Source organism: Leucoraja erinacea, chromosome 10 (assembly GCF_028641065.1).
Source record: "Leucoraja erinacea ecotype New England chromosome 10, Leri_hhj_1, whole genome shotgun sequence".
In the NCBI taxonomy this organism is placed as follows: domain Eukaryota; kingdom Metazoa; phylum Chordata; class Chondrichthyes; order Rajiformes; family Rajidae; genus Leucoraja; species Leucoraja erinaceus.
In genome coordinates, this window is record NC_073386.1 from 40,851,715 (window position 1) to 40,876,682 (window position 24,968).

General features: G+C 46.8%; 2 protein-coding genes across 4 annotated transcripts; one reads left to right on the plus strand and one right to left on the minus strand.

The window, feature by feature from the left end:
• Positions 1–9,316: 9,316 nt before the first annotated feature.
• Positions 9,317–15,816, minus strand: mrps14 (mitochondrial ribosomal protein S14). 3 transcript variants are annotated; one of them, XM_055642013.1, is made up of 3 exons: positions 15,658–15,816; positions 13,219–13,386; positions 9,317–10,128 (listed from the first exon to the last, which is right to left on the minus strand). In XM_055642013.1, the coding sequence occupies exons 1-3, from the start codon at positions 15,709–15,711 to the stop codon at positions 9,946–9,948; spliced, it is 405 nt and encodes a 134-aa protein (XP_055497988.1). In that variant the 5' UTR covers positions 15,712–15,816; the 3' UTR covers positions 9,317–9,945. The 3 variants fall into 3 exon arrangements, with proteins under 3 accessions (XP_055497988.1, XP_055497989.1, XP_055497987.1); XM_055642014.1 differs by lacking the exon at positions 15,658–15,816 and adding an exon at positions 14,473–14,520; XM_055642012.1 differs by lacking the exon at positions 15,658–15,816 and adding an exon at positions 14,443–14,520.
• Positions 15,817–15,860: 44 nt separating this feature from the next.
• LOC129701060 (ankyrin repeat and SOCS box protein 12-like) lies at positions 15,861–21,774 on the plus strand. The gene is made up of 2 exons (XM_055642009.1): positions 15,861–18,711; positions 20,985–21,774. The coding sequence occupies exons 1-2, from the start codon at positions 17,868–17,870 to the stop codon at positions 21,116–21,118; spliced, it is 978 nt and encodes a 325-aa protein (XP_055497984.1). The 5' UTR covers positions 15,861–17,867; the 3' UTR covers positions 21,119–21,774.
• Positions 21,775–24,968: the final 3,194 nt, after the last annotated feature.

Here is a 24,968-nt window from a genome sequence, read left to right on the forward strand (position 1 = left end):
GACCGTTATCAAATTAATTGCCTGACCGTTTATTGGGGAAATGACAGATCCTTGATCAGAGGGAGGTTTATTAGAGTGGCAACTGAATGCTCTTCTGCCTTTTCTCTTTGCCCTTTCCCTTAGATGACACCTGGACTCCCCAGTCCCTTTACCCCACATTTACAGTGGGTCAGAGAGGCAGGTGGGATCGCCGGAGTCTGAGGGTTGACACTGCAGCCCGTTTATGCCTGCCATGCACACTGTGCGTTACGTGGAACCAGACATACGCTGTCCCCAGCCATGCACACCCTGACTACAACCCACGCACTGCAACAGAACACACGGTCACTCCACACTGTGTGCCCAACTGCTAATGTTGGTAGGTAGACAAAAGTGCTGGAGAAACTCAGCGGGTGCGGCAGCATCGATGGAGCGAAGGAGATAGGCAACGTTTCCCGAAACGTTGCCCGTCACCTTCGCTCCATAGATGCTGCTTCACCCGCTGAGTTTCTCCAGCACTTTTGTCTACCTGTTGATTTTCCAGCATCTGCAGTTCCTTCTTAAACATGCTATTGTTGGTAATTGTGCTATTGTTCTGCCTGTATATTTTATATATAATACATATAGTGTCTAGTTTATTATTCATGATTGAAAAGTCATCTCAAAAATAGCCCATTGCGCCATGTGGCGTGCACCTTTGGGTCTGAAGTCTGCATTACACATCTTGCTTCCATTACCACATCTTTATTGCAAGCATCAAAATCACAGCCAGTAACACAAATTGAGAGGTTAATTGACAAAGAAATAAACTATGCACTGTATACGTGTGTGTGTGTATGTGTACACTTATTGTATACATATACATGCCTGTATACATACATATATACCCGCTTTGTTTATATTTATGTAGTATAAGTATGAAATAAATTGGCTGTGAGTGGAAGCTACTCTTATTCCAGACCGGGAGAGTCAGGCCTTCATCCAATGCTTGTCCCAGCTTGTATTCTTTCTGTTGTACTGCCACTGTACAGATAGTCCAAGAATAACTTTCAAAGAAAGGGCGACAGTTGCAGAGATTTGACATCCATTTTCCTTTCACCTGAACAAATGCTTATATTTTTGTACTGTATAAATCGGAGATAATGAGCCACTTGCTGCAAATTAGCTCCAAGACACTGCCCCAAGCAGCAGGCACGAGGTATAACATGAAGCTTGACATCACTATGTGTCTGTTTGGAGGAGTTTATTCTGTACCTGTCTGTCTTTGGACTGCTCTGCAGCATCTATACAGCTTTGGTATAAACTCTCTTTTAGCAACAACAACAATTTAACTATTTTGTCTGTAATTGTTTGCTTTGTAAATACACTGTTTAAATTCTGCCTTGTTGTTTGGTGTGTGATTGCTTCTTCCTTCGGCAGTCTGAGTGAGGGGTTATCACTGACTACAAACAATCAAGTCTTTCCACCCACTTACCATGTAACTGGGGGCAGCACAGTGGAGCAGCGGTAGATCTGCTGCCTTACAGCACCAGAGACTCGGTCCTGACTATGGGTCACACCACATGGACCCAGATAAACATAGACTCACACAAACCGTCAGTGTTGTGAATGGGAATATTACCCTCTGCACCCGGACCAAACTCTTCTTGGGAGGAGGTGGGGGAATTGTGAGCTCTGGTTATTTAAATCTACACACAGATCGGCAACGTTGCACAACCTCATTGGCTTTCTGCGGCTGAACGAGAAAGACAGCATGTCTTTCCTAACCCTGACACGATGCTTCTGCCACAAAGTACTTTTGAAGAAAGGTAGCCTTGCTCTATCGATTATACTTGAGTTTGATGATTGTATTCATGTACAGTATTATCTGACCTGATTGGATAGCGTTAAAAACAAATCTTTACACTACCTCGTGACATGTGATAATAATAAACCGACACCCAAACCCAGGTGTTGCACGGTGTTGCAGCGGTAGAGTTGCTGCCTTACAGCGCCAGAGACCCAGGTTCAACCCTGACTACGGGTGCTGTCTGTGAGGAGTTTGTACGTTTTCCCTGCGATCACATGGGATTTCCCCGGGTGCTCTGGTTTCCTCCCACACTCCAAAGGCATTGGTTTCAGTTTAAAAAAAAATCTAAATTGGTTGATCTGAGAGATTAATGCTGGTTGATCATGAGAATTGATGCTGGTTGATCTAGAGGATTGATCTAGAGGATTAATGCTAGTTGATCTGGAGTATTAATGCCAGTTGATCTGGAGTATTAATGCTAGTTGATGTGGAGTATTAATGCTAGTTGATCTGGACTATTAATGCGAGATGATCTGGAGGATTGATGCTGGATGTCAGTTTAGGTCCATGGTACATTCATACCAAGGATCAGGACCATGAGTGACAGTGGATGGGCCAAGCAGGGTGAAGCCAGCCTTGGTGTAGAGGGGCAGGAGTTGCAGGTGGCAGATGAGACAGATCCTCCTGGCGGTGGGGCGGGAATGTCGTACGACCTCCACAAAGTGCCGGAGCAGGCTCAGGGCGATCCCACGGCGCCGCCACGCCTGGTCCACACACACGGAGTGAATGCAGATGGTTGTCCCTGCAGATTCATGGACTTCCATGGACCTCTGGGTGATGTGGTCTGCAACCGATCGAGTCCCACAAATAAATCCCACCAGCTTTCCGTTGATAAAATTACCTTGAAAGAAATTTAAATAGTTACTTTCAGATCACCGTCCCCATCCCCAACCGTGGATATTTGTGGAGGCACGGTGGCGCAGGTGGAGTTGCTGCCTTACAGCACCAGAAACCCTGGTTCGTTCCTGACTACGGATACTTTCTGCATGGAGTTTGCACATTCTTCCTGTTACTGCATGGGTTTTCTTCGGGTGCTCCGGTTTCCTCCCACATTTAAAAGATGTGCAGGTTTATAGATTAATTGGCTTTGGTAAACATTGTACAATTGTCACTAGTGTGTAGGATAGTGTAGTGTATGGGGTGAGCACCCGGAGAAAACTCACGTGGTCACAGGGAGAATGTGCAATCTACGTACAGACGGCACCCAAAGTCAGGATCACACCCGGGTCTCTCATGCTGTAAGGCAGCAACTCGACCGCTGTGCCGCCCATGAATGAGAGAATCTGGAGAGGGAAATGATGGACGGGACTGTGGTGAGAATAAGATGAATGCACAAGTTCACAAGTTATAGGAGTAGAATTAGGTCGTTCGGTCCATCGAGTCTATTCCGCCATTCAATCATGGCTGATCTCTGCCTCCAAACCCTATTTTCCTGCCTCCTCCCCAAAACCCCTGACACCCGTACTAATTAAGAATTTGGCAATCTCCGCCTTAAAAATATCAACTGACTTGGCCTCCATAGCCCACTCTGGCATTGAGTTCCACAGATTAACTACCCTCTGATTTAAGAAGTTTCTCCTCACCTCCTTTCTAAAAGAGCGCCCTTTAATTCTGTATGACCTCTGGTCCTAGACTCTCCCACTAGTGGAAACATCCTTTCCACATCCACTCTATGCCTTTCATTATTCTGTAAGTTTCAATGAGGTCCCCCCTCAACCTTCTAAACTCCAGCGAGTACAGGCCCAGTGCTGTCAAATTCTCATCATATGCCAACCCACTCATTCCTGGAATAATTCCTGTAAACCTCCTCTGGGCCTTATTCAGAGCCAGCACATCCTTCCTAATCTATGGGGCCCAAATTAGTTTACAGTACTCCAAATGCGACCTGACCCGCGTTTATAGAGTCTCAGCATTACTTCTCTGTTTTTTGTATTCCAGTCCTCTTGCTATAAATGTTAGCATTGAATTTGCCTTCCTCATTACGGCTATGACTTGCAAATTAACTTTTTGGGAGTCCTGCACCAGCACTCCCATGCCTCTTTGCATAGATTTACGTATTATCTTGCCATTTATAAAATAATCCACGCCTTTATTCTTATTACCAAAATGCATGACCCCGCACTTTACAGAATTTCATCTGCCATCTCTCAGCTCACTCTCCTAACCCGTCCAAGTCTTTCTTGATCAGAGGGATCTCAGAGTACAAGTAGCAGGTGGACATTGTAGTGACGAAGGCTTTTGGCACGTTGTCCTCCATTCAGTCAATTAATTAAGAACAGAAGTTGGGACGTTATGCAAGAGTTACACAAGACGATGGTAAGGCTGCATTTGGAGTACACATTGTGTTCAGTTCAGGTCGGCCAACTCCAGAGAGGTTGCCTGCTCCGAATCAGACACTTTTTGTTGGATGGGTCGTTGATAAGTGTGCGCAGAGGGTCGTGCAATTTCTCTCTAATCTGACAGTGTTCCAATTAAGATCCTGACAAATTCTGCATTGCTAACATTGCACGGTGGCCACGGGATTTAATCCGCCGGCTGGCTGCACACGCTGACGCAAGGTATTAGTAGTGGCCGAATACTTGCAATGGACAGAATGCAACAGCGCACACAAATCCCCGAGTTGCAATTAAAGCCCAGTCTCTCTCACCTAGGAATAACTCGCCCACTTCTCTCTGCCTGTATTGCAGCTTTCTTAAACTGGCCGCTTCCTCCGGCGGAAACGCGGACACTTCCAGAGCCAAGGCGGGGGCTACCTCCTCTGCCGACAAGGTGCGAATCTCTCCCTCCGGTTGCATTTTACCGGCGCCCGCCAGACCTCTTCTCCAAACCTCGGGCTGCGCTAAAGTGTTCGATCTATTAAAAGAGAGGGCGGTGCCTGCGGTCAGAGTGTACTCTGCGGTATTCCCTGCACTCCCACATGTACGCCCACAGTTTACCCTGGACGCTCCCCCGTGTGTACACAGCACCCCTTGGGTGTCCCCCACTCCACTCTACCCCGCTCTCTATTCCGCCTTGTGCGTTGCACAAAAACAAGATCAAGTGCTGGAGTAACTCAGCAGGTCAGGCAGCGTCTGTGGGGAACGTGGATCAGTGAACTGTCGGGTCATGCCCTCAATCCGCCGGCACGCTGCTCTTTCGCAAGTCAGTGAGCAGCAGTGATTTTGGCGGCCTTCTCTCACGGTCACCCCCTATTTCCACCATTTTTTACAGCGCAAAAATTGAGTTTTTAACAGGTAAGAACGTACGTGTTGCGTGCGTTTACTAGTGGATGCCGAAAGCTACCTTGTACTCCAGAAGGATTGAGCTGCTCCGTGCGACACGCCCTTTGACCTGATGATCTTACGCGCAACCTCATACCCAGGATACTTCCTCGTGTGAACCACAGTATTCTCTGGGTTCCCTATTGTACACAACAGTTTACCATGGCCTGTAGTAGTACACTCCACAATATTCCCTTGGGAATATCCCTTTGAACAGTCAACAGCACTCCTCCGTGAACACTCCAGGTTTAATTTACTTTAGTTTAGAGATACAGCATGGAAACAGGCCCTTCAGCTCACCGAGTCTATATCGACCGTGGATCACCAGTTCACACTAGTTCTACATTATCCCACTTTCCCATCCACTCCCTATACACTTGGGGCAATTTAACTATAAACCCAAACCCGTACAGATATCTTGTGGGATTTATTGGGATGTATTTGGCAAACTTTTATTCCATACACCCCCCCCCAGCAGTAATCCCTACAATTCATTTTATGCACTGCACCGCATCTCCCATTCACTCCCTTCCTCACTGTATTCCCTGGGAAATCCCTGTAGTCCATCAGAACTCCTCACTGCACACCCCACTGTCATTCCTGAGCCCCCCCCCCCCCTCCCCCCCTCGTGCACTCCACGGTATTCTCTGGGTACTAATACATGCCATAATATTTGCAGGATATTTACCCTTACACACCCTCCAGTGTTCCCTAAGTTTGCCACAGACACACCACAGTATTCCCCACACTCTCCCATAAACACTGCAATATTCCAACTTCTATGCTCTATCTAAATACCTGGGCAATCTTTGCCTTGGTCCCACATTTCTTTTCAACACAAATTATTCACCAGTCTCAGAGCAACCAAATCAATCTCATTCACCCACCAAGATTCCTGTCACATTTTCTCTCCCTGTCAATTCTCACACCAGCCACCTACACTGGGGGATAAATCCCTGATGTCCACCACGTCTTTGAGATGTGGGACTAAACCAGAGAACCCACACAAACACTTATCAGTTTGAGACTGGGTTACAGGAGCAGTGAGGGAACAACTGGGTCTTGGCTTCATGTTCAGCACAGATGTTGTGGGCTGAAGGGCCTGTTTCTGTGCTATACTGTTCAATGTACTAGCTGCATCTGTGTGCCTTATATGATTCCCATCACCACTGCTTATACAGCCAGTGGTGTTTCCCTTGGAAACATTTATCTAAATTAATGTCATTTGTAAAAATCTCTCACAGGAGGTTGAAGCATGTTTACTTTAGACTTGAGAAATATAGCACAGAAACAGGCCCTTTGGCCCACCGAGTGTGCGCTAATCAGCAATCACCCCATACATTACAACTACCCTACACACAAGGGATAATTTACAATTGTAAGCCGATTAACCTAGCAACCTGTACGTATTTGGAGTGTGGGAGAAAAGCAGAGCACCCGGAGAAAACCCACGAGGTCACAGGGAGAACATACAAACTCCATGCAGACAGTACGAGTAGTCCGGTTCACACCCAGGACTCTGGCGCTGTAAGGCAACTCTACCGCTACGCCACTTCCCATCCCTTATGGTTTTAAGCTTTGCACATCAGTAACCCATGTTGCTTTTGGCTAAACCTGTCACAATTTAACTCCCCACCTAAGGCCAGCTGTAATTGGATTTGCCAAGAGAACCATAGAAACATAGAAAATAGGTGCAGGAGTAGGCCATTCGGCCCTTCGAGCCTGCACTGCCATTCAATATGATCATGGCTGATCATCCAACTCAGTATCCTGTACCTGCCTTCTCTCCATACCCCCTGATCCCTCTTTTCCTATTTCTGCAGGCAGTAAAAAACAGTTCCCTGTTTCATTGTCTGTCCCTTCCACGAGTTAAAATAACAACTGGAAAATATTAGATTAAAAAAATGATGGGATTGATTTAAGAGGTAGGGTTCACCAGGCACCGAGTCACAAGAAGCAAGATGCTGCCAAGTGAACTTTTGGAACAATTCTAAATGCACTGATTTGAGTTCTAATTGATCAATAAACCATCCAGAGGGACCAAGATGAAGAAAGCTTTTTATAGACAAACATTAAAACATAATTGCCCAGTCGTAAGAGTCGCCCATTGAAGCTGAAAGCTTCCTTCAGATCAATGAACTGAGCTGGGGACTTTGCTGAAAATGTCAATTTAGATGACTAGAAGCTCTATAGGGCAGAGAATTACTGAGCTGAAGGGACATCCAGGCAGTCACTGTGGAATTAGTGTGAAAAGGAGCGGAAGAACACCAGGAAAGAAACCAAAGACTTATCTTAAATTGTGATAAAATTGGGCCACAGAAGGCAAGCAAATCATGGGGACATATTTTCAGTGACTGAACTGGAAAACAAATTACTCTGAATTTGTATTTAACCAAAAGCAGACCTAGAGCACATTTGAGTAATGTGTACATTGTTTATTTTCTAAAAAGACCAAAACAAGTAGAGAAGTATTAGAGAAGGCATACGATGGAACCACATGTGCCTTCTCTAATTGTGTTTCAGTGTTCACAAACTTTGCATTCGATCCAGACAGGATGCACTTTCCCATGCAAAAGGTGGCAGTAATGTTGAAAATACTTCTGCAAATAGCAGTTGATATTGGGTTATTGTAATTTTAACTCAGATTTTTATTAAGTATGACTGAAAATGGGACAAGGGCATACTGATCATCCCCATGCGGTCCAGAGGTAGGAGGACTTGTCCATGTACCTGGTCCCATTTTCCCCCAATACCTGATATCCCACATCATTGGAGCTACAAGGATGTACGGTAACCCCGACACCCTCTGTTCCTTTTTTCTGATCCACCCAGGTCCTCTCACACGCATTTCCTTCCAAACCACCACCCAACCCTTTTCAACCTGGTTCCTTTCACCTATCACCCACATAATCTAATGGATCCTCTTTTCTCTTCCCATACATGTCCTATCTGCCTACCATCCTTCCTTCCTTCCTTACTGAGCTCTACTTATCAACTTCTGCTTTCTTCACTCATCCCACTCCCCCACTGCCCATCAACCCCTCCTCATCTGCATCCAGCATGCCAGCTTTTTATCCCACATCATCTACCAAATCTCTTCTGTACTCCTTCCAGGAGTTTGGCATCCTTCCTACAACTGTTTGTGGGATAACTGTGCAGATGTCCTGGTAATGTGAAAGCTACTTTGGACATGAACCAGGCACTTTCCATTAATTGTCTCCAAAATGTGGTTCAGTCAAACATCTTAGAGTTGACGTGTTACTGAAAGCACTCTTTCACATTGAGGGGCTGTACTTGGGGTGGGAGATTGCAACCTTCACATGGTCCGCCCTGTTTCGACGAATGCAATCAGCCTGGCGTGCACAATCAAATAGAACAAGTTGTCCTACAAATTTAGACTGTGCATGCCATACGCAAGAAGAAGAGGGGCTGTACTGAAATCACCCACCTGTACTATGAACAGAACGGAGGCAAAACTCCACACCACTAATATATTATATGGTCCGAGAGGGTATCAAGTGCAGTGAGTCACCAGGGAAAACAAACATCATTCCGTGCCTTCAGTGGGAATAATAGATATGACCAGCAATCAGAGAAACAGGAAAACAAGCAACGTTCCGAGGTTGGCCAATCATCCGTCTGCAATAAAAGCTGACAGAGATAAACTGGGGAAGAGGTGGGGAAGAGGTGGTGAACAGACTTTAAAAGAAAGTAATCAAATTATAAAAGCAAGCAGATTACCAGTGTTCTTAGACCAAGCTTTATTTGAGTTCCATTAATGTATGTTATGGGGTCAAGGAAAGAGCATTCATGTCGTGGCCCTCTTTCCACCAATCTTACCACCACTACGCACAAGAAGCGCAAGACAGACACCATTGTATGCAGATGCCGAGAAGTGTGTTCAGCTCTGGCTGAACAACTTCTAATCTTGTGTGTGGACTCGATAAGAAGAATGTAAGTCCTATCTCTATATGAGCATTACAGAATACTTACCTGTACACTGGTCAAAGAGCAGCAGGGAAAGATAGGTGGGCACAATAAAACGTGGATGTTCAAGGGAGATTTTTAGTGTTCATGCAGCAATATGGCAAATACAGCATGATAAGGACCATAGCAAATTTATCTCTTCAAGTGCAAAGGGTGTTATAGTTAAAATGGTATTGTTCCCCCCACAGCACAACTTGATAGTTTTCTATGAAAATAATATCATTTACTCATAGTTCCAACATAGAGTTTAGTCATCTTTTAATCATTTAAATAATGTGGGGTCTTAAATCCAGTTGCATACACTTTTTTCTAAGTACTGATGCATAAAAAAACATGAGATTCTGACAAGGAATGACTCCAGAGTCTGGTGTACAGAGCAGGAACACTTCAAAACCGGACAAATTAAACCCAAATAAAACTCACACCGTGTTTTTCATAAGTTGGGCAGAGGTAAAAGAGAAACATTAGAACATCACTGTTTTCCCCCTCAGTGAAAAAGTTTACTACACTGGTGTTTCAGGAAAGGAAGAGGCTATTTACGATCAGTCTTCGAAGCACTGCCCCCGTTCTTGTCCTTTTCACTTCAAGGGAGAAGGTTTGGAGTAAGAAAGGCATTGCTCATATTCCATCAAGAAAGGCATTTTTTAAAACAACATATTTTATAACAATATGAAACTCCAAACACTAGAGCCTGGGAAGTATTCTTGAGATGCACTTGCTGCTGCATGTTATGGCAGTAATTCAGGTCGCAGCCCACTCTCCAGCTCCAGAAACAGTCAGTGCAGTTACGGTGGCTCCAGTGATCAGGTGCCCATTGCTGGGGTCCCACGGGCAGGCTGCTCGAGCCAAACCCTGCCAACCCAGTGGCATCTACCACATGGCGCGCTGGATCCCGGACATCTGGTTGTGGTCAGCGAGGTGACGGAACATGATCCGGCTGAGGCGCCATCTGCGCTTGACCCCTCGCGGACGCGAGGTGAGGACGCAGCGATTATGGATCCGGACGGGACAGCTGTCCCTTGGCAGAGCTGCAATCTCCTGGTCGGCAACCTCCTGTGGGAACACACCACCAGATTGAGTAAAGTGCACAGAATCACTGACCCTCACAGCAACCTACAGCAAGGTCATACCACTGGCCTGGATTCAGTGCAAAATATTCGTGCTGGAATGTCATCTCTCCCTGTACGACCAAACTATCCCCAGCCTACAATCCTCCTGATCTTCCTTCTACTGGTCTCTGGCCTTTTTCTGCAATAGCGACACAGTGGCGTAGCAGGAAGAGCCGCTGCCTCACGACATCAGAGACCCAGGTTCAATCCTGACCTCGGGTGCGGTCTGTGTAGAGTTTGCACATTCTTCCTGTCACCATATGAGGCTCCTCCGAGTGCTATGGTTTCCTACTAAAGATGTGTGGGTGCGTAGGGTAACTGCCCACTGTAAATTGCCCCTAGCATGTAGGGAGTGCATAGAAAGTGGAATAACATAGAACTAGTATGAATGGGTGATCAATATTCAGCATGGACTTGGTGGGCTGATGGGGCCCCGTTTCCATAATTCCTTCATCCCATTAGCCTCGATGTCCTATTCCCAGAGCTCTTGGGCCTGAGCCTGTTTCCATTTCCCCTTTAAGATTCTCCTTTACCTCCTACCTCTACCTCAGCTAAGCTTTTGATCACGTGCTGTAATATCTTGCGTCAATGTGTCAAACTGTGACAACCTTTTGCTAGGTAACGCTCCTGTGAAATATCTTGGCAGGTTTTATGCAAACCTGCTACTTAAAAGCAAGTTGTTGTTGTAAAAATTAGAACGTATAAGGTAAGTCTGTTGAAGCGCTCCTCATGTGAAAAGCCACCTTCTTTACAGAGATCGATCTGCTGAACCTTCCATGAACTTCATCTACTGCAAGTAGATCCCTCCTCAGGAAGAGAGATGTAGGGTGGTGGTACCTAATTTCAGCAGCCACTGGTTGTCCTCCAGGATGCACCGAGCTACAGCCTGGTCCATGCCGGCACAGAGACTCTTACGGCAGCGGTGCAACGCTTCCGACGGCACGGGACTCTTGCACTGAGGCTGCTCCATGGCCGGAGCTGCAGTGAGCGACTCGCAAGCCGGCAAACACTCGCCAGCCCCGGCTCTCCGTCTGCATCAGCCCCCGCTGCTGCTTCTGCTTCCATCCCTCCCTCCCTCCGCCCCGGCTCTCCAACACCCGCGGCCCATGCAGTTGATATTAGTTTTGAAATTCTCGTTGATCACAGAATTTCTCACGACAGGGCGTGAGAAATTCTGTGATCAGCGTGAGAAATGGGCGAAATGCGTGAGTCTCACGTTCAATGCATGAGAGTTGGCAGCTCTACTCAAAATGACCCATTTATTTCTACAAAAGAAGGCCCCTTCCTGACTTTAAACCTGAAGGGCCAAGACCTAATTTTAAGCTCATGTTGTTTTGTTGTGGAATCCTCCACCATAAGAAACAGCTTGAATCAGTTCAACGATGGAAATATTTTTTACTGACATCTCATTTTGCCTTCAATATTTTCTCATTTCAGATTTTTCAGTACAAGAGTTAATGATGCATCATGTGACTTCATTCGATAAATACTGACCTCTTCTGATTCTGATCTGCAGTTAAACAAAAGACAAATGGTAGATCTCTTCAATTGTTATGGTGTATAAATGCTGTCAGCCGAATAGAGCAGCTTCCATTGTAGGTCAGGCTACCTGCATACAGCCAATAGACAATTGAAGATGTAACTTGGAGGTTAGGTACAAGGCCACATATTAAAGGCCAGGATTCGCTGTCCACATAACTGAAACGCAGTGGAATGGACTGTTTCTCGGCCTCCTTCTAACCCTTTCGGCTACTTTTGAGGTTTTGTTCCAAGGTGATCATGTGCAGGGAATTGATACTGATGTGAAGAAAATCAAGGGATTATGGGGCATGTAGGGAAAATACCACTGAGGTAATAGCTCAGCTATGGCCTGCCTACAAAGCATTTCTGCATGTGCCAGAACAATGACGAAAAAAGGGATTTTAAAGAACATGGAAATAAAATCATGAGTTTTAAGTCTGCTTGCTAATTAGTGCATTAACTCCAACCACACACATGGGCAGCAATGGTTCTATTTTTATACAGCTCATAAACAACTTTATAAAAACTATTCAAATTTGGCTTCACAATACAGATCTGAACAGTGAATTTTCATTTTCCAACGTGTCCTGACCTATGCCATCTTTGCTACCGTGAACAAGACAACATCGAACGTGTGAATGGGTGACTGATATGTGTAGGTATGTTACAAAACTTACCTTCAGCGGTGCTGCAGTTCTGCCACTGCCCGTGTGCGCGACTTTGGCGCCTTTGAGAGGGGGGCGGGTTTAAAATGCGATTTTTCTGCAGCCTATTTAAATCGATCTCTGTTAGGCTGTTTAGTTGCTAAAGAAAAATCGCTCCGACTGCCGTTTTATTAAGTTTATTAAAATTAGTGCTGGATAATTTTAATTGTTAGAGTAAATTAAAAATCATCTTCTAAAGCCGTAACATTTTTAATACTGAAGATATGAATTATATGTCAAATTAAACTTCTTTTTATGCTTTATCTGATGGGATAAATTGCAGACTTGATTTTAAAAATCTCAAAATTTTGTACCATTGCTAATATGTGCACTCTGTGGGCCAAAGAGCTAAATCTCTGAGGAACAAACTCATGGATCCACACAACCCACAAGAGACACGCATTCATCTTTCCTCAATCTCGCTGCTCAAGAATCTTGGAACTTCTAACAGCAGTGTAGAAGGAGCTCTGATACAAAGAGCATCACACACCACCCTCGCAGAGTAAATCAGGATGGGCAATCAAAGTCAACCTTGCTTCCTGCATCAGACGTGTAATGATCAAATAGGTCTAATGGATGTGTGGTGGGAAAAAAAGGCCTGCTTCTATGCTACAGGATCTCTGAAGTGACTGCCATTTTGACCTGGGATTGTTAGGTGCATTATTAAAGCATTATTTCGATCCAACTTGATTCACCGCTTCTCCAAACTCCAGCCAGAAAATCAAAACAGAAACTCAGCAAAACAGTTAACAGTCCCTTGATATGTAATACACATTTCACTATACCCCACTATCTGTGTTTGATCAGACCTGCAGTTCCTTTGGTAAGATAGTGTTTTTCCGAATTGCATTGAGTCGCCGCCTCTCATCTGCAAAGTCAAAAGCCATCTTCCTCCTTTTCACATCCCTCAGCATTCGCCAATCCACATAGTAATTCCGAACCGGTCCCGTGTTTCCTCCGGGAATCAATGCCAACAACTACAAAGGAAGAAATATTAGCATTAAGTAACTGAAAATTATTCTGCCACATGTGCTACAACAATAGGAAAATAAGCTTTAATCCAAATTCTAATGCATTCGCTTCAGAGATGGAAGACTCCACTGCACAAGCTTGCCTGTGATTTTCAAACAAATATGTCATGCTTAAGATGTATGTGCACTTGAAAAAAAAACTACAGGTCGGTGAGGAAAGAGTGGAGCGGTTGGTAAACTCCAAGGAAGAAAAACTACCCCAGGCTATGGCATTCTGTTACTGAGTACTGTTCAAAACCCTGACAGTTTGCAAGTCAAAAATGTATCCGTCTGGCAATATCTACATACTATTAAAAGTCTCGTCTTTTGTTTCTACGAGTGTGTCTATGATGGTATCTACGCCAAAACGGTACACTGGAGCGCTAAAATTTATGTAGAACTGTACTCAGCTTTTTCCCGTCGTCGCCCTTATCAAATTTCCTTCAGATTTAATGTTATATCAAAGTTATTGATATTTAAAGCCAACTTAAAAATATATTTTTACTGCTAAATCATTGCAGCTCCACCTTACAACAAACTTCCATATAAAGTTGCAATCCAGGAACACTCTGTGCTGCCACCAAATTTTCATCTGAATGGAATCTCAGTCCCCTGACATTTGCAACAATGTTGCTACCATACATTTACTCCTGTTCCTGCCAGCACAGGAGGGGAGGGGCCAGGGGAAGTGGAATTGGAAGTACACAAAAAAGCTGGAGAAACTCAGCGGGTGCAGCAGCATCTATGGAGTGAAGGAAATAGGCAACGTTTCAGGCCAAAACCATTCTTCAGTGGAATTGGAAGTGTTGGGGGAGGCAGGGGAAGTGCAGTTGGAATTTTTTTAAGTCCAGTACTGGGGGAGGCAGAGGAGTGGTGAAATCTTATGTAACTGAACGGGTTGCAATGGGGGAACCAGGCCTCCCATGGGGGCTATGGGTGAGTGGTGGAATATTGCGATGGGGGAATGGGTTGCGTTGGGGGACCAGGTACCCGCTTGACAGGGACACAACGGGTCCCACTTACTCCAATATTTAAATAAAAAGATGAGCCAACCGAGAAGGCTGCGGCCCTGCAAATCCATTCCATTGGGCTCCCAAATTCTCGGACTTGTGTACGGGCTGTACGGAGGTTGGGTGTCCATACCTGGGGAGGGCCAACACATCCAACGTCAGCAAGCTTCAGAGGTTGGGAGGGTGAGGAGAAAGAGATGAAAACCAGCACTGGATAGGAGGAACAAACCCAGCGCGGAAGGTCAGGGGACTGTGGGATATCCGGAGGCTGGGAGGAAGGGAAACCTGGGTGGGAGATTAGGTGGCAAGGAGACCCTGGGCAGGAGGTCAGGGTGCAAAGAGACCTTGGTTAGCAGACCAAGGACCACGGAGACCCTTGGTGCGTGGTACATCAGAGGATGGGTGGCCCTAGGTAGGAAGCCTGGGGGTGAGGAGACATTAGGTGAGTCAAGAAGCAAGGAGAGATTGGTTAGGAGGTGAGGGGTGGAGGAGACTCTGCGTGAGGAGTGAGGGAGATTCTCTGTTGGTCAGGGTGCGAGGAGACCTTGGGTAAGAGATTAGGAGGCAAGGAAAGTCTGGTTGGGAGGTGAGGGGTTCGAGCAGACTCTGGTTGGATGAGACTGGGTTGGAGGAGAGGGGACCCTGGTCGGTTTCCCCACGTGGCCAATGAAAAGAAACAGCACACCCCTCAGTGCTGGTTGGGAGGTGAGGAGATCTGGTTGGGAGGTGAGGAGATCTGGTGGGTCAGGAAGAGATGAGATCGGGTTGGGAGGTGAGGGGATCTGGTTGGGGTCCCCAGATCGTGGTTGGGGAAAGGGTGAGCACAATCTGGTTGGGGAGGGGGGTGAGGAGATCTGGTTGGGGGGGGGGGTGAGGAGATCTGGTTGGGGGGGTGAGGGGATCGTGGTTGGGGGTGATGAGATCTGGTTGGGGGGGGGGGGGGAGGAGATCTGGTTGGGGGGGGGGGGGAGATCTGGTTGGGGGGGGGTGAGGGGATCTGGTTGGGGGGTGAGGAGATCTGGTTGGGGGGGGGGGTGAGGAGATCTGGTTGGGGGGGGGGGGGGGGTGAGGAGATCTGGTTGGGGGGTGAGGAGATCTGGTTGAAGGTCAGGGGGTCGGGGGGTGGAAGTGTGTATCAGTGGCGGCCCGGGATCAGCACAGAAGCCCCGTCCTCCACCCCTGCCCCGGCCCCGCGGCCCCGCGGCCCAAGCCCCGCTTGCTCGGTCACCTGGCGCCCGGCGCTGTGGATGAGGCCTAGGGCTCGGCTCCACGCCGCCGCCATGTCCGCGTCCGCTGCGCGTCCCCGCCCCAGAGAGCAGAGCAGAGCGCGTCCGGGACCGCCTTCCCCAGGCGGCCAATGAGAAAAACACCAACAGCCCGCAGAGCAAAGATACTCGAGGAGCCGAGGAGCTGCAATCCCGGCGCGGATGAGACCAGAGCCCGTGGCCACAGGGGATCTGCCGGCCGGTGTTACTTGTCCGGATCTAGCGCACAGAGTGAGGGAGAGGACTGCAGGTTACTGTGTCCTGGGCCAAACATCTGCAGCAGCAGCAGCAGCCCGTGGTAAATGTGCGTTGCAAAAGAAAAACTGGCCTGCATTTATTCAAAACATCGCCACAGAGCGTCCTTTGCAACACAAGACTCGTCGATGTTTAGTCATATCCTTGTTTGTCCCATTTCCACGACTCCAACCTCCTGAAACGTCCACTGCATTCCAACCCCCTGTCCTTTAACTCCAGTCTCCTACTTCTCAGTCCATTCCTGCCCCCATCCCACTCAGAGTCCCAGTCTGCTGCCCTTCCAAACAGCTGACTCCTGGTCCATCAGAACCTGATCTCCGTTACGGTGCTCTGTCCTTTCCCTGGTTAAATCCTCTGACCCTGGCTTCACTAATCCTTGTGTTAAAAAACAAACTGCAGTTGGAACTCAGCAGTGTCTGTGGAGGGTTACACAAAAAAGCTGGAGAAACTCAGCGGGTGCAGCAGCATCTATGGAGCGAAGGAAATAGGCAACGTTTCGGGCCGAAACCCTTCTTCAGACGTGTCTGAAGAAGGAGGGATCAGCGTCAGTGTCTGTGGAGGGATCAGCCACGATTGAATGGCGGGCTAGACTTGATGGAACGAATGGCCTAATTCTGCTCTTAGAATTTATGGACGATGTTTCAAGTTGATCCCCTTCATACTATCTCCACAGTAGCTGCGACCTCACTGGATCTCCACAATGCGCTGGGCAACTTGGAACAGAAATGTCAGGCAGTTCTTCATCAACTACAGCTCGGCATTGAACACCATCATCAGTTTATGTTTAGTTTATCAGTTTTAGTTTATCGTCACCTGTCATCTCTTTAAACTTATCAAACTTAATCAACTGGGTCTCTGCTCGTCCCTATGCAACTTTACTGGATCCTCGGTTTCTCATTGGCAGACCTCAAACTGTACGAATTTGCAACCACACCTCTTTGTTGATTATAATCATAAGGACACTTCAGGGTTGCGTCTTCAGTCCTCTGACCAGAGGGCATAGCCTCAGAGTAAAAAGGACGCACCATTAGAAAGAAGATGAGGAGTTTAGTCAGAGGGTGGTGACTCTGTAGAATCTGGAATTCACGGCCACAGAAGGCTGCGGAGGCCTTGATTGGGTATTTTAAGGCACATTTTTGATTAGTATGAGTGTCAAGGGTTATGGGGAGTTGGCAGGAGAATGGAATTGAGAGTGAAAGATAGATCAGCATTGATTGAATGGCAGAGTAGACTCAATGGGCCGAATGGCCAACTTCTGTTCTGCTGACTTATGAACTAAACCTAAATAGTAACTTACTTTACTTACTTGTGCAATCAAAGTCAAATGTAATGTTGTCCACTTATCTTTATGGCCAGTGGCAAGCTGACAAAAGTCGATCGAAGAATAGTACACATGAGGTTGGCTTGGCAGCGCAGTTGCTGCCTTACAGTGCCAGAGATCCGGGTTCGATCCTGACTACGGGTGCTGTACGGGGTTTGTACGTTCTTCCCGTGACCTGCGTGGATTTTCTCCTGGAGCTCCGGTATCCTCCCAGGTTTGTACGCTAATTAGCTTTGATACAATTGTAAATTGTCCCTAGTGTGTAGTGTAGGATAATGTTAGTGTGTGAGGATTGTTGGTCAGTGTGGGCTCAGTAGGCCGAGGCTGTTTCCGCACTGTATCTCTTCACTAAAATAAAGAGAGATAACTTCAGACTCGTGGCTTTACAAAATGCATAATTAAGGTCCATTCTAAATTGGCAGGACGGTTTATTTCCGGGGGTTTTGCTCACTATCCATGGTCTGACCAGTGAAGGGGACAATGCAACACTCTGCCTACCTTGACATCATAATCACCACTACATTGCATCACTGGTAATGCCAGGTCAGCCTGCAAGGAGTAACCGGCAACATCATGAATTGCTCTGTGTGATCCCGCATGCCTGACATGGAACCCAGTACCCTGCCGACTGTGGAGATCATGTCCCCAGTGAAGATGAGCCTGGTGGATGTCAGTAAGATCTTCTCCAAGCTGCAGCCCAGAAATCAGGACGACAACGCAGAAATAAATCAAATCAACCAGGCCGTGACCAGAAACGATGCCAGCCTTTTGGATGACCTCTTGTCTCAGGAGCGTTACGGTCGTCTGATCAATAACCGGAGTGGCTGGGGTGTCCCGGGTACTCCCCTCCGTTTGGCTGCCTCGAAAGGTCACCTAGGCTGCCTGGAGGTGCTCCTGAGGCATGGTGCCGAGGTGGACAGTCTAGATGTTAAGGCTCAGACCCCTCTCTTCACGGCCGTCAGTGGCAGGCACTTGCATTGCGTCATAGCTTTGCTCAGGGCAGGGGCTAACCCAAACGGAAGCATCTACAACAACTGCTCGCCTGTACTCACGGCAGCCCGAGAGGGGGACATTGGGATCTTGAAAGCTCTGCTGGAGCACGGAGCTGAAGTCAACGTGCGCTCCAAGGTGCCAGACTGGGCTTCCAATGCTTGTGCTTGTAGTGGCCCTCTCTACCTTGCTTCAGTATACAGGCACTACGACTGCTTCAGGCAACTGCTCCTCTACGGTGCAGACCCCAACTACAACTGTACAGAGCAGAGGGTTTTGGCAAGGATCAAGCAACCAAAAACAGTTCTGGAAATGTGTCTCAGGTATGGCTGTGGGCCTCAGTATATCCAACTGCTCATAGACTTTGGGGCAAACCTTTACCTGCCTGGCCAAGCTCCGGTCAAAAACACACAACAAAACAAAGCTGCCGAACTTCTGGTCCGAGCTACAGGTAAGAGCCACTTTCCCAGGAACTGCTGCAGTGAATGTGAACACCATTTAAACAGTGTTGTGGTTCATCCTGCCGTTACTCTTAAAAGTCCCATCAGGATTGCGTCCCTTGTGAAGAGGCTGTATCTGCACTGTATCTCTAAAGTCTAAAGTCAAATTGTTTCCTGTAGATTTCCCAGCTAGACAGAAAGGCTGGCTACCTCGGTCTGTGGAGAACAAGCAGCTCCAAGGGAGTGATCAGGGTCTGGTCACAGAGTGGGAATGGATTTGTTCTGATAGCCGGGGGGGGGGGGGGTCGGAGGATTCTGATCTTACTGAGAACAAATAGTTTTGTGAGAAACTTTTAGGAATTATGAGAATTCAGAGCACCCCCTCAAAAAAACAAACATCATCGTGGCATGTATAAAGGTCAATGTTTTAAAATTTAAAAACAGAGATTAATGAACTTTTATTAAGGTTATTGAAACATATAAGATTATTAAGGAATTGTACCCGCTAGAGCAGTGGTTCCCAACCTTTTTTGGCCATGCCCCACCTAATCACCTCTAAAATCCTGATGCCCCCCCTTGCTTTCCCTTGAGAGAAAACGGAGGAAATAGATATTATAAGGGTAACTTAGCAAAAGCTCTTTGAATCGCATTTCTAAATCCAATTCAATAAATAAGGTTCTCCCATGACCTCGCGCGCTTCGTGCGACGTGCATGAAGAGCGATGGCGCGGTGATTATGTAATAACTACACAATAAAGACCTTTTTTACCCCCAAAAAATTATTTACTCAAAATAACATCTGAAACATAAACTACATATGTTTACCTGATGGAAAATCCAAAAACATAAAAATCGAAAATTTGGACCCAGACCTCCTCGGTCGCGCTCGATTGCCCCCCTTAAAAATCGAATTGCCCCCCTGTGGGGCGTACACCCCACGTTGGGAACCACTGCGCTAGAGGCAGGAAACGTGTTCCTGATGTTGGGGAAGTCCAGAACCAGGGGCCACAGTTTAAGAATAAGGGGTAGGCCATTTAGAACAGAGACGAGGAAACACATTTTAACCCAAGAATTGTGAATCTATGGAATTCTCTGCCTCATACGGCAAGGGATATGGGGAGAAGGCAGGAACGGGGCACTGATTGTGGATGATCAGCCATGATCACATTGAATGGCGGTGCTGGCTCGAAGGGCCGAATGTCCTACTCCTGCACCTATTGTCTATTGTATGGAATCAAGGTGTTTGGATTGAATTAAATTCCATTTAAATGGAGGAACAGGATTAGAGGGTTTAATGGACTCCAACTGTCCAGCAAATAGGATGGAATAATTGAATGCTGTACCTTATGTTAAGGAAGGAAAATTAATTATCATGTGACCCTCTTCTGATTACAATGCCCGTGCCCATTAAAACACCACTTGTGTATGTAAACCAATTGACTGCAAACATGTGAGGAAGAGTTATCATGGTCAGGCCAGCTGGGAGGGATAATCTTCATGGAATATGTGCTGCCCTGATCAGTGCGGAGACTGCATTGAGTCACTCTCTCCGACATTACAGTTTGCTTCAATTCATTCGCTTTAGATTTCACATAGTGACTCAAGGCAGAACTGTACAGTAGGTGATGTCACTGTCAAATAGGTATACACATGTAGAAAGGAACTGCAAATGCTGGTATATGTGGAAGACAGACACAAAGTGCTGGAGTAACTCAGCGGGTCAGGAAGCAACTATAGGGAAAAAGGACGGGCGGTGTTTCGGGTCGGGACCCATCTTCAGAGGGTAAAGGGGAGGGAACTGGAGGTAAGAAACGGCCAGAAGAAAGTAGGACTGGCAACAGGGAAAGGTGGAGCCCATAATGGCCCATTGTTGGCTGGGGAAGATGTGACAATGAAGACACATGGGTGCGAACAGCGGAACTAGTAGCACAATTAGAGTTTGGGGGGGGGGGGGGGGTAATGTAAGAATTACTTGAAATTAGATAAATTAGCATTCATACCGCTGGGTTGTAAGCTGTCGAAGTGAAATATGAGGTGCCGTTCCTCCCATTTGCATGTGGCCTAACTCTGACAGTGGAGGAGGCCCAGGACAGAAAGGTCAGTGTGGGAATGGGAAAGGGAGTTAAAATGTTTGGCAACCAGGAGATCACACAGGCCAAGGAGGACTGAGCATAAGTGTTCGGCGAAACGATCGCTCAGTCTACGCTTGGTCTAGCCAATATATAGACACAAGTAAGTAATCTCTCGATGCATAATCAATTTACCACTGTGTCATTGGTTTCCAGCTCAGCCGAGACCCTTGATGTCACTAACCAGACTGGCCATTCGCAAGCACCTCAAAGTCATCGGCAGACTGCATTCCATTGACCAACTGGACATACCATCAATCCTGAGGAAATACTTGGACCATCAAACCTGAGAGGATTAGTGTAGTTCCATGCGTCCTGGAAGCAGTGTGCACTCACTCACTACCTGCCTTACTGAGAGAAGGGGGGGGGGGGGGAGAAATCAACCCTTCTTACACAGGGTTCCTTGTCTCCCAACCCTTTTGTAGCTTGTAGCTTGGTTGTAATTGCCCCAGCCATCTGATTACAAGTAGAATACCTTCAATGCACTCTATGTAGTAAGTTATTCTATAAGTTATAGTAAAATAATATATTTAAAGCAAGAGATACTTTCTATGTAAATTTCATAAGGCTTTGAAAGATTAGTGATAAAGAGTAAATTCTCTGACATTGGTCAGGGTCTGTGCATGAGCCTGTTTTATTTTGAAACACAAGTTGGCTACAAAGCAAACTCCAGTCTGGAAATTAGAATGTAACTATTCCACCACTCTAAAACATGGTGCTTAGTGCCAGAGCTAAATCAGGTCCCTCCAAGTCATTTCAAAACAAGCTGGCAATAATGTACAGTGGCAATAAAAGACACAAAGTGCTGAAGTAACACAACGGGGGTCAAGTAACATCACTGGAGGATATGGATAGGCCACATTTAGGGTTGGGACCCTTCTGCAGACTGATTCTTGGGGTGGTGGGGAGCAAGCTGGAAGAAAGGAGGGGCAGAACGAAGCTTAGCAGGATAGAGGTGATAGGGGGGGGGGGGGGGGGGGGGGGGGGGGGGGGGGGGGTTGGACAGATGGTTGGACAAAGTCCAAAGATGAAAAGACGCGGTGTGAGACAAAAGTATGGAATAAGTTTGAATTGTCAAGCTAGAAGAAGGAATATAGGTGGGAGGAGGGGGGGAGGGATAAATAGTTGCAAATCCAGGTGGGGCACAGAGGAGGGGGGGGGGGGGGGGGGGGAGAAGGTGAGGGTAGACGGTTGAGGGAGGTGTAGCGCCAGTGTTAGGCAAAACGGTCGCCTAGTCTACACTTGGTCTCACCAATGTACAGGAAGCCACATCAGCTACACCGGATGCAGTAGATGATATTAGAGGAGGTGCACATGAACATTCACCTGGTGGAGTTCAGGGCTTCTGAGGGGACGTCAAAGAAGTTTTGCCAATGTGCTATTGTCATTTTGTGAATGGCCACAGTTTAGCACTAAAGTGAAGAATGAATGCTCAGACAGCATGCATCAGTTGCAGGTCAAGCAGGCTGCCCAGGCTTGGACGGTTCCGAGTTCTATTGGAGCTGCACTCATCCAGACAGGTGGAGAGGATTCCTTCACATTGCTTACTTGTGCCCTGTAGGTTGTGAAGAGGTTTTGGGGAGGGCAAATCACTTGCCGCAGAATGTCCACTCAATGACGTGCCTGCAGCCACAGTATTGATATAGTTCTCAATTCCCTCAGTACCTGAGCCTTGGTGAGTTTGCTCAAGTTCCACACCAGAAGTGAAGATCAATTCCTCTTCTTCATCAAAGCATAAACCAGACGCATCCAGAGACAAGGGCTGCGTTATGGGGGGCTGAGCAAATTATCACAAAGTGACGAGGTGGGGGAAAGGGAACGTACATTGGCGCAAAGGGTGGCGCAATGGTAGCGTTGCTGCCTTCCAGCACCTGACACCCTGGTTCGATCCCAACTACAGCTGCTATCTGTACAGAGTTTGCACGTTCCCCCTGTGACCATGTGGGGTTTCTCCCGGAACTTTGGTTTCCTCCCACACTCCAAAGATGTGCAGGTTTATAGGTTAATTGGCTTCTATAAATTGTAAATTGTCCCTAGTGTGTAGGATAGCGCTAGAGTACAGGGTGGTCGCTGGTCGGTGTGGACTCGATGGGCTTGTTTCCACGCTCTATCTCTTTTGTCCAAATCCTAAAGAGGAGGAAAGGATGGAAGGGGGGAGAGAGAGAGAGAGGGAGAAAGAGAGAGAGAGAAAGGGGGAGAGAGAGATACTCCGTAGAATGTCCTTCACAGTGATCTAGGTATTGAACGCTTTACTCAGTCCATTATTAGTCTCCACAAACTTAAAGCACAAGGCATTGGGGGTTCAGTATTGATGTGGATAGAGAACTGGCTAGCAAACAGGAAGCAAAGAGTAGGAGTAAACGGGTCCTTTTCACAATGGCAGGCAGTGACTAGTGGGGTACCGCAAGGCTCAGTGCTGGGACCCAGCTATTTACAATATATATTAATGATCTGGATGAGGGAATTGAAGGCAATATCTCCAAGTTTGCGGCTGACACTAAGCTGGGTGGCAGTGTTAGCTGTGAGGAGGATGCTAGGAGACTGCAAGGTGACTTGGATAGGCTGGGTGAGTGGGCAAATGTTTGGCAGATGCAGGATAATGTGGATAAATGTGAGGTTATCCATTTTGGTGGCAAAAACGGGAAAGCAGACTATTATCTAAATGGTGGCCGATTGGGAAAAGGGGAGATGCAGCGAGACCTGGGTGTCATGGTACACCAGTCATTGAAGGTAGGCATGCAGGTGCAGCAGGCAGTAAAGAAAGCGAATGGTATGTTAGCTTTCATTGCAAAAGGATTTGAGTATAGGAGCAGGGAGGTTCTACTGCAGTTGTACAGGGCCTTGGTGAGACCACACCTGGAGTATTGCGTACAGTTTTGGTCTCCAAATCTGAGGAAGCACATTATTGCCATAGAGGGAGTGCAGAGACGGTTCACCAGACTGATTCCTGGGATGTCAGGACTGTCTTATGAAGAAAGACTGGATAGACTTGGTTTATACTCTCTAGAATTTAGGAGATTGAGAGGGGATCTTATAGAAACTTACAAAATTCTTAAGGGGTTGGACAGGCTAGATGCAGGAAGATTGTTCCCGATGTTAGGGAAGTCCAGGACAAGGGGTCACAGCTTAAGGATAAGGGGGAAATCCTTTAAAACTGAGATGAGAAGAACTTTTTTCACACAGAGAGTGGTGAATCTCTGGAACTCTCTGCCACAGAGGGTAGTTGAGGCCAGTTCATTGGCTATATTTAAGAGGGAGTTAGATGTGGCCCTTGTGGCTAAGGGGATCAGGGGGTATGGAGAGAAGGCAGGTACGGGATACTGAGTTGGATGATCAGCCATGATCATATTGAATGGCGGTGCAGGCTCGAAGGGCCGAATGGCCTACTCCTGCACCTAATTTCTATGTTTCTATAAGTGGACTCTGCTCTTGAACATGCAACATGGTAGCTAGTAATGTAGTGGACACTGCTGATCACTGCAAGAAAAATGAGTTGCGAGGACTCGGCGGGTTTCTGGCATTCCCCTTTGGTTTAGGTTCACACACAGTTTGGACCGTCAAGGGTAGAATTCCACATTATCTGAACTCTAAATAAGCGAGTTCGGTATTACAACTGATCATGCCCAGGTCATTCGGGATAAACATTCTCGCCAGCTGAGCTACTGTGTGTGTACGGACCTGCGTATTCATTTCAATAGATTTATAAATAAATGTATCCGTCAAATATATCAACAGGAGGCCTGCAGGCTGCACAAATCCACAATTTTATCAATTAAAATTATTGACTCAATACAGCACCAGCCTTGAAAACGCAAGAATGCCTGGAAAGAACCTGTCAATTATCAAATCCCTGGCATTAGCCTGAGTCACAGCCATTCAAATTCGATAATGATTAACACGGATTACAAATTGTAGTCAACCAATTTGAGACAGTCCTTGCATTACTACCTAAACAACCTTCCTGGATTGAAGGAAATTAGGAAAATGTGCTGTGTGGGGGTTGGTTGGAAAGTTCAGATTGGATTCGAACAAGCTGGATAAACTTTCAAGGTGGATTGGCTTAAATAAAGATTCTTAACCTCTAAGGGGTTGGTCCCAGTCTGCCAGGGCACACAGTTGGGAGCCGGGTCCGGTGATAAT

Bases quoted from the DNA above. Each gene is read 5' to 3' on its own strand.
- mrps14 (XM_055642012.1), bottom strand. From the start codon at position 14,505: ATGGAATGGATTTGCAGGGCCGCAGCCTTCTCGGTTGGCTCATCTTTT. The intron at 13,387-14,442 runs GTAAGTGGGACC...CTTCCTTTGTAG, and splicing joins CTTTTTATTTAAATATTGGA to TTGTTGGCATTGATTCCCGG. The intron at 10,129-13,218 runs GTCTGATCAAAC...GTGTTCCCACAG, and splicing joins TCTTACCAAAGGAACTGCAG to GAGGTTGCCGACCAGGAGAT.
- LOC129701060 (XM_055642009.1), top strand. From the start codon at position 17,868: ATGCCTGACATGGAACCCAGTACCCTGCCGACTGTGGAGATCATGTCC. The intron at 18,712-20,984 runs GTAAGAGCCACT...ATTGGTTTCCAG, and splicing joins ACTTCTGGTCCGAGCTACAG to CTCAGCCGAGACCCTTGATG.